This window comes from Alosa alosa, chromosome 18, assembly GCF_017589495.1.
Source record: "Alosa alosa isolate M-15738 ecotype Scorff River chromosome 18, AALO_Geno_1.1, whole genome shotgun sequence".
Taxonomy (NCBI): Eukaryota; Metazoa; Chordata; class Actinopteri; order Clupeiformes; family Clupeidae; genus Alosa; species Alosa alosa.
Genome location: NC_063206.1, coordinates 1,572,501 through 1,580,537, shown reverse-complemented (window position 1 = coordinate 1,580,537; position 8,037 = coordinate 1,572,501). Strand labels below are relative to the sequence as shown.

The 8,037-nt window shown below is 48.2% G+C and overlaps 1 protein-coding gene and 1 long non-coding RNA gene across 2 annotated transcripts in view; both read right to left on the bottom strand.

Annotated features, from left to right (window-relative positions):
* Positions 1-346: 346 nt before the first annotated feature.
* Positions 347-7,098, bottom strand: dlk2 (delta-like 2 homolog (Drosophila)). The gene is made up of 3 exons (XM_048270227.1): positions 7,077-7,098; positions 5,955-6,098; positions 347-2,633 (listed from the first exon to the last, which is right to left on the bottom strand). Exons 1-3 carry the CDS (start codon positions 7,096-7,098, stop codon positions 1,756-1,758), a joined length of 1,044 nt encoding a protein of 347 aa, XP_048126184.1. The 3' UTR covers positions 347-1,755.
* A 643-nt stretch (positions 7,099-7,741) lies between these two features.
* Positions 7,742-8,037, bottom strand: part of LOC125312034 — a 31,839-nt gene continuing 31,543 nt past the window's right edge. Inside the window, exon 3 of the long non-coding RNA XR_007196559.1 lies at positions 7,742-7,804. This is a non-coding gene — a long non-coding RNA (uncharacterized LOC125312034). The remainder of the gene's footprint in view (positions 7,805-8,037) is intronic.

The following is an 8,037-nucleotide window of genomic DNA, read 5'->3' as shown; positions in this document are numbered from 1 at the left end:
CAGCAGAGTGACAATGGACATGGATGCATACCATCTCTTTCCAGAAAGCTTTGCTGGAAAAAAAACATAATTAGTTGCTATTCGAACTGGACGATATAGGCTAGTTAACATCAGATGGCATAGGCTAGGCCTATACAATGTTTTCAATATATAATTTGACATAGGCTACAGCTTTTAGGCCATTGGTTTCATTAAAACATATGCTAATGATATTGATGAGGGGTGTTTACAAGGCGGAGACCTAAACCATCCGGCTGCGCACAAGTTGACCTTCATTTGTGATTTATAATGGGCAATATCTGGAAGGGTGCATGCACGACTTTTTTTGTGCATGCGTTAGGTGTTCTTTGAATCACACATATGATCATTTCAGAAATGATCTAAAATCAAATGAAGGATGGTTTCTACGCAACCCTTTTATAAATGAGGCCCCTGGTCTATAGCGAAAGCACAGCTGAAGACGCACTGTCACGCGATGTATGCAACTCCTCTGCAGGATAAATATCCTCTTTTAGGATTTTAGGATTTGTATTTAGTCATTCGAACATTATTGGGGTAAGTGGGGTACGTTTGACCACATAATCATTAAATTAGTGAATATGGTCTGGCCATGTCTTTCATGTCAATAAACTTTACGCCTCTGACCATCCGTTTCTGATCGCCAAGATAGAGCCCTATAAGTGTAGCTGTGTGTGTGTGTGTGTGTGTGTGTGTGTGTGTGTGTGTGTATCACTCAGTCAGTGTGTGTGTGTCTGTCACTCTTCACGTGTGAATGTCCCTGTGGTTCTGACTGAGAGAGAGGATGTTACAAACACCCGTCCCCTTAATGTGTTGAACACAGCCCTGTGTGGTTCTTACTAAGAGAGAGGATGTTACAAACACCCGTCCCCTTAATGTGTTGAACACAGCCCTGTGTGGTTCTTACTCTGAGAGGCTGTTACAGACACCCGTCCCCTTAATGTGTTGAACACAGCCCTATGTGGTTCTTACTCTGAGAGGCTTACAGACACCCGTCCCCTTAATGTGTTGAACACAGCCCTGTGTGGTTCTTACTCTGAGAGGCTGTTACAGACACCCGTCCCCTTAATGTGTTGAACACAGCCCTGTGTGGTTCTTACTCTGAGAGGCTGTTACAGACACCAACACAGAGAGACTCTGTGAGACAGAGAGACAACGTTACAAACACTTTTCCCCTTAATGTGTTGAACGCAGCTCTGTGTAGTTCTGGCTGAGAAAAAGACAGTTACAAACACCCTTCCCCTTCACATGTTGAACGCAGCTCTGTGTGTGTGACTGAGAGAGAGGATGTTACATACACCCTTTCCCTTAATGTGTTGAACACAGCTCTGCATGGTTTTGACTGAAAGAGATGCTGTAACAGTCATGCTTCCCCTTCAAATGTTGAACGCAGCTCTGTGTGGTTCTGAGAGAGAATGTTACATACACCCCTCACCTTCTCGTGTTGTACATAGCTCTGTGTGGTTCTGAGACAGAGAGGATGTTACATACACCTTTCCCCTTCACGTGTTGAACACAGCCCTGTGTGGGTGTGGCTGAAACATCAGACTGCTCAACCAACCAGATCATTCTGGAGAGTTCTGAGGGGTAGCCCAAAATGTCCGCTCAAATTTGTCCCTCCCCTTTAGGTACCCAGGGGTGTGGCTTCACACGGAATAGGGGCGGGCAGTCCACTCTGATAGGTCTGGGCGTTCCACACTGCGTGTGATTGGAGGTAGAGAGAGGAAGGGGTGTGGCTTAGATGACCTCCGTGTTGAGTTTCTTCTTCTCTGGTTCAGTGGGGTCGGGGGGAGGCGGCTCCAGGAAGCTGATCTTACACTCCTGCTCAGGAGGGGGCGCCGAAGACCCCGTCTCCTGCACTCTCCCTCGCGTTGCTCGGCAACCACGAAACAGCTGGAGCGGGGAGGTTGCCGGTGACGGTGACGATGATGACGATGATGAAGAGGAGGCCGGGGGCGGGTGGCAGCGGCAGCGAGGGGCGCAGTGTTCCATCCAGTGGCCACGCAGCACCAGCGCGCCCGTCAGGGCGACCACCGCCAGCGTCACCCCCCCCAGCACCAGGAGCGTCACCAGCTGGGCCTGCGACAGCCCCCCCGCCCCCCCAGGCTGCGCCAGCACTTCCTTCACCGAGATCTTCAGCAAGCGGCCGTCGCCCCTGCCCCCTTCGTCCCCCGTGCCCCCCTCGCCTGCGTACAGGGTGCGGTTGCCCCCCCGGCCCCAGGTGCCCTGCCTGGCCGTGGCGCCGCTGCTCTCTGGCGCCCCCTGTGGTGGGCTCCGGGGTGGCACCTGGCAGGTGGTGCCCGAGTAGCCGCCGGCGCACAGGCACAGGAAGGCGTCGACGCGGTCCAGGCAGCGGCCGCCGTTCAGGCACGGCCGGCTGGCGCAGTCGTCCAGGTTGGCGGAGCAGAAGCGCCCGGCGAAGCCCAGCGGGCACAGGCAGGAGAAGCGGTTGACTCCGTCCACGCAGGTGGCGCCGTTGGCGCAGGGCTGCAGCTGGCAGTCGTCCACGTTGGTCTCGCACCGCGGTCCGGTGAAACCCGCCAGGCACCGGCACGTCAGCACTGGAGAGAACCCGCCCAGGTCCTCACACAGACCGCCGTTCTTACAGGGAGACCTGGAACACAAACACACACGTTTACATTTAGTCATTAACCTGGAACACAAACACACACCTTTACATTTAGTCATTAACCTGGGACACAAACACACACACGTTTACATAACCTGGGACACAAACACACACCTTTACATTTAGTCATTAACCTGGAACACAAACACACACCTTTACATTTAGTCATTAACCTGGGACACAAACACACATAGCTGACGTTTTAGTTAACGTTAAAGTTGACTGATATATAGCAGGCACACTTTTATCCAAGCTCCTCTACGGGTCAAATGATTGTCGGTTGGTCATTGGTTACGTCACCACTGCTCCACTTTTTATCCAAAGCGACTTACAACAGTTAAAAGGGAAATCCGGTGTAAAATGGATTTTGTTTAGCTTATCTTATCTTATGCTTAGCTTAGTTTATGCTTATGCTTATGCTTATGCTTAGCTTATCTTATGCTTAGCTTATGCTTAGCTTATGCTTAGCTTATCTTCTGCTTAGCGTTTTATTCTGCTTAGCTTATTTTATGCTTAGCTTATCTTCTGCTTAGCGTTTCTTCTGCTTAGCTTATCTTATGCTTAGCTTAGCTTATGCTTAGCGTTTCTTCTGCTTAGCTTATCTTATGCTTAGCTTATCTTATGCTTAGCTTATCTTATGCTTAGCTTAGCTTATGCTTAGCGTTTCTTCTGCTTAGCGTTTCTTCTGCTTAGCTTATCTTATGCTTAGCTTATCTTATGCTTAGCTTAGCTTATGCTTAGCGTTTCTTCTGCTTAGCTTATCTTATGCTTAGCTTATCTTATGCTTAGCTTAGCTTATGCTTAGTTTAGCTTATCTTATGCTTAGCTTATCTTCTGCTTAGCTTATCTTCTGCTTAGCTTATCTTATGCTTAGCTTAGCTTATGCTTTCCCCTTTAAGGCATAATCAGGGCACAGGGCCTCTAGGATATTGCTAGTGCAGCAATAAGTGCTACATGGACCATAACAGCTCAAGAGATGCGAAGGGAAGGAGAAGAGGGGGGGTCAGGACAGGAAGTGCTAGATATATTTGGTCAAGTCCAGTTGGTGGTAACTGTAAAGTCTGTTTTGTGTGTGTGTGTACATGTGCTAGTATGTGTCTGTTTGTGTAAGTGTGTGTGTGTGTGTGTGTGTGTGTGTGTGTGTGCATGCGTGCGTGCGTGTGTGTGAGCATCTTCTGTGCTGCAGATGGATCACGTTGTGCTCTGTGTGCTGCTGGAGGGCAGGTTGCCATGGCAAACAGCCATGATTGCTGTACACAGGCATATGTGACATCTGCCAAGTGTGTGTTTGTAAACAAATAAGACAGGCACATGTGGGACAGGCTATATGTGTGTTTGTAAACAAATTGGGACAGGACAAGAGTGTGTTTGTAAACAAATAAGACAGGCACATGTGGGACAGGCTATGGGACAGGACAAGTGTGTGTTTGTAAATAAATAAGACAGGCACATGTGGGACAGGCTATATTTGTGTTTGTAAACAAATTAGAACAGGACAAGTGTGTGTTTGTAAACAAATAAGACAGGGCACATGGGACAGACAAAGAGGCAAGTGTTTGTAAAACCAACAGGACAGGCTAACGCTTGGAAACAGGGGCATACTGCACAAAAAAAGCAGAATTAAGACATCCGATAAGTTACTGAGCTTGAGCCAATGAATCCAAAACAAGAAAGCGCACAGGCTTAATTGGTTGCACACAAAAGACCAAGCCAGGATGAGCAGACACGGATTCATCAAGCCAGGTGAAACCTATCCTGGATAAGTGAGCTCAAGGCTCTCTCAAATAGACCCCGCCAATCGATCACAGATTCACTGATTCACCATGGCAACTAGCGGCTTCATTGTTTCTTCTACTTATGTGAAGTAGGTAGCTTATAGCCTTTTCACAACAGCAACAAACAGCAACACCCCCTGTTTAGAGAATATTGCAGCTGGTGCCCCTGACACCACCACGGTGAAATGGTTAGGTTATACCCCTGCGGACGCCACATTGTCGCATGACGGGTCAGGAAATGGCTTGTATGTAAACGCTATTTAATGATCACAAACATTTAAATAATGACAGTGGGTCTAGGTATATGTGATAACAATGTGTAGTGGGCAGTGGAATAACTATTGGTTCCCGCTTTGTGGTGACTGCCGTGGACTGAGATAAGGGATGAGACAAATAGATCCTGGAACTTAGCTACACAGAATAAATCGCCATGGTAACTATACCATAACATATCCTGCTGCTCCCTTATCCCCGCTTTTGTGCAACTGGATCACTGATAAATTGGAGCCAGATAACCAAGATATCCCGCTTAATCCCTTATCCCAGTTTTGGCAATAGTCCCAGGACAAGTGTGTGTTTGTAAAACCAAACGAGACAGACACAACAGGCTATATTTGTGTTTGTAAACAACAAGACAGGCACATGTGGGACAGGCTATATTTGTGTTTGTAAACAAATTAGAACAGGACAAGTGTGTTTGTAAACAAATTAGAACAGGACAAGTGTGTGTTTGTAAACAACAAGACAGGCACATGTGGGACAGGACAAGAGTGTGTTTGTAAACAAATTAGAACAGGACAAGTGTGTGTTTGTAAACAACAAGACAGGCACATGTGGGACAGGCTATGGGACAGGACAAGTGTGTTTGTAAACAAATAAGACAGGCACATGTGGGACAGGCTATATGTGTGTTTGTAAACAACAAGACAGGCACATGTGGGACAGGCTATATTTGTGTTTGTAAACAACAAGACAGGCACATGTGGGACAGGCTATATGTGTGTTTGTAAACAACAAGACAGGCACATGTGGGACAGGACAAGAGTGTGTTTGTAAACAACAAGACAGGCACATGTGGGACAGGACAAGAGTGTGTTTGTAAACAAATTAGAACAGGACAAGTGTGTTTGTAAACAACAAGACAGGCACATGTGGGACAGGACAAGAGTGTGTTTGTAAACAAATAAGACAGGCACATGTGGGACAGGCTATATGTGTGTTTGTAAACAAATTGGGACAGGACAAGAGTGTGTTTGTAAACAAATAAGACAGGCACATGTGGGACAGGACAAGAGTGTGTTTGTAAACAACAAGACAGGCACATGTGGGACAGGCTATGGGACAGGACAAGTGTGTGTTTGTAAACAAATGAGACAGACACAATGCATGCGTGCGTGTGGATAGATGTGATCGCGTGCGTCGTGGATTGGGTGTATGGCGATCGCGTTATTGCGTCGCGTGGGTGTATTGTATGTGCGTGGCATTGGATTGATGATGAATAGATGGCGTCGCGTCATGATTATTACTATCCGCGGTGCTGTAGCACGGTCCCATTCTGAGTTGGCAGTGGTTGCCGTGGAAGCCGTCGGGGCAGAGGCAGGAGTAGTCACCCGTCTCATCCGTCACACACGTCGCCCCGTTCTGACACGGCTTCTCCTTGGAACACACATGGATGTCTGCAACACACACCAAAGCAGCATGAATACAGCTCTCTCCCACACACACACACACACACACACACACACACACACACGCACACACACACATACACACCTTAGCAGCATGAACACAGCTCTCTCCCTCTCCCTCACACACACACACACACACACACACACACACACACCTTAGCAGCAAGAACACAGCTCTCTCCCTCTCCCTCACACACACACACACACACACACACGCACACACACACATACACACCTTAGCAGCATGAACACAGCTCTCTCCCTCTCCCTCACACACACACACACACACACACAGATAAACATACACACACATAAGTTATAAGGGCTAAAACGTGACAACAGTAAATAACAATAGCATCAGAGTCAGCAGCCGCAACAACGGCTCAATCAAGTGTTTTTGGTTGTTATGGAGACAAGCAACAACGGCTCAAACAAGGTGTTTTTTGATTTTGTTAATGGAACACCGTGTGATGAGTCGCGGGCGGTGCTGATTACAAAACGTTACTGGCGTTGGTTACGCCACTACATGCACACATCACACATACACATGCGCATGCACACACATACATCACCTGTACACATACACACACACACACACACACCTGTACACATACACATACACACACACACACACACACACACACACACACACACATCACCTGTACACAAACACCACTACATACACACACACACATCACCAGTACACATACACACACACACACACACACACGTCCTTATATTGCACAAGGCCGCCGCTACATGCGCACACACACATCACCTGTACATATGATATACACCACTACATACACACACACATCACCTGTACATATACACGCCACATACACGCACACGCATCATATAGTGCGCATGCGCCGCTGCACATGCACACGTCATATGTTGCGTATCGCCGCCGTACACGCGCACTGCCTGCACGCCTGTTGCGCATGCGCCGCTACGTACGCACACCGCACGTCGCCGCGGCGCACATGCGCCGCTACGCACTGCCTTATTTTTGTTAAGCGGAATGGATCGGGATCAAATCCTGGTTGTGGATTAACGCTGCCGGGACTGGATCAGGCGGATCCGGATCGGACCTGCCAATCCGCGTAATACCGGATCGCCAGTACTTATCAGGACCGTTAAATCCTGGATCACCTGCGCGACGGGACCCCTGCACGCATAGACACCGGACACCTGCCTGAACGCACGCACCTGAATGGGCTGCCTGGACCACCTGGACACCCTGGAATGGACGCACACCGGACCGCACGCGTCGCGCACAAGACCGCACCGGACCGCACGCACGCGTGATTGCGCGCAGCCGCAAAGAACCTGCCTGTGTCTTGCCTGAACCTGCACATACACGCTATGCACACCGTGGGTTATCTCTGTCAAATTAATCATGTGAGGGTGTGGGTATTGATGATGATGATAGCATTTCACATATGTCTTGTGCATGTCTTGATGCGTAATGATGATATTGCGCTAATATCTTTACATCTGATATTGATGCGTAATGCGTGCATGTGTCTGTGTGTTAATGAGATGACTCGCTCAATGACATGATGACGCATCTGTAATGTCTGTCAGCTATGATGCGTAGCGTCGTGTGTGATTTGTGTAGCAGTCTTACTTGCATTCACCAGTGTCCTCGTCACATCGTCCATGTTCCACTTGACACGTGCAGTTCAGCTCTGGGAGAGAAGACATGACAGTCAGGACCATATCAGAGCACACACCACACACACTCACACACACACATACACACACACACACCGCATTACACTACTTTTACACACATGCACACTTGTTTTTGTTTTTAGTTTGGAGTATTTATGCACAAACATAAACAGAACAGAAGTGAAAAGGACATCAGGTTGTGGGATTTGTGTGTGTGTGTCTGTGTGTGTGTGTGTGTCGTGTGACA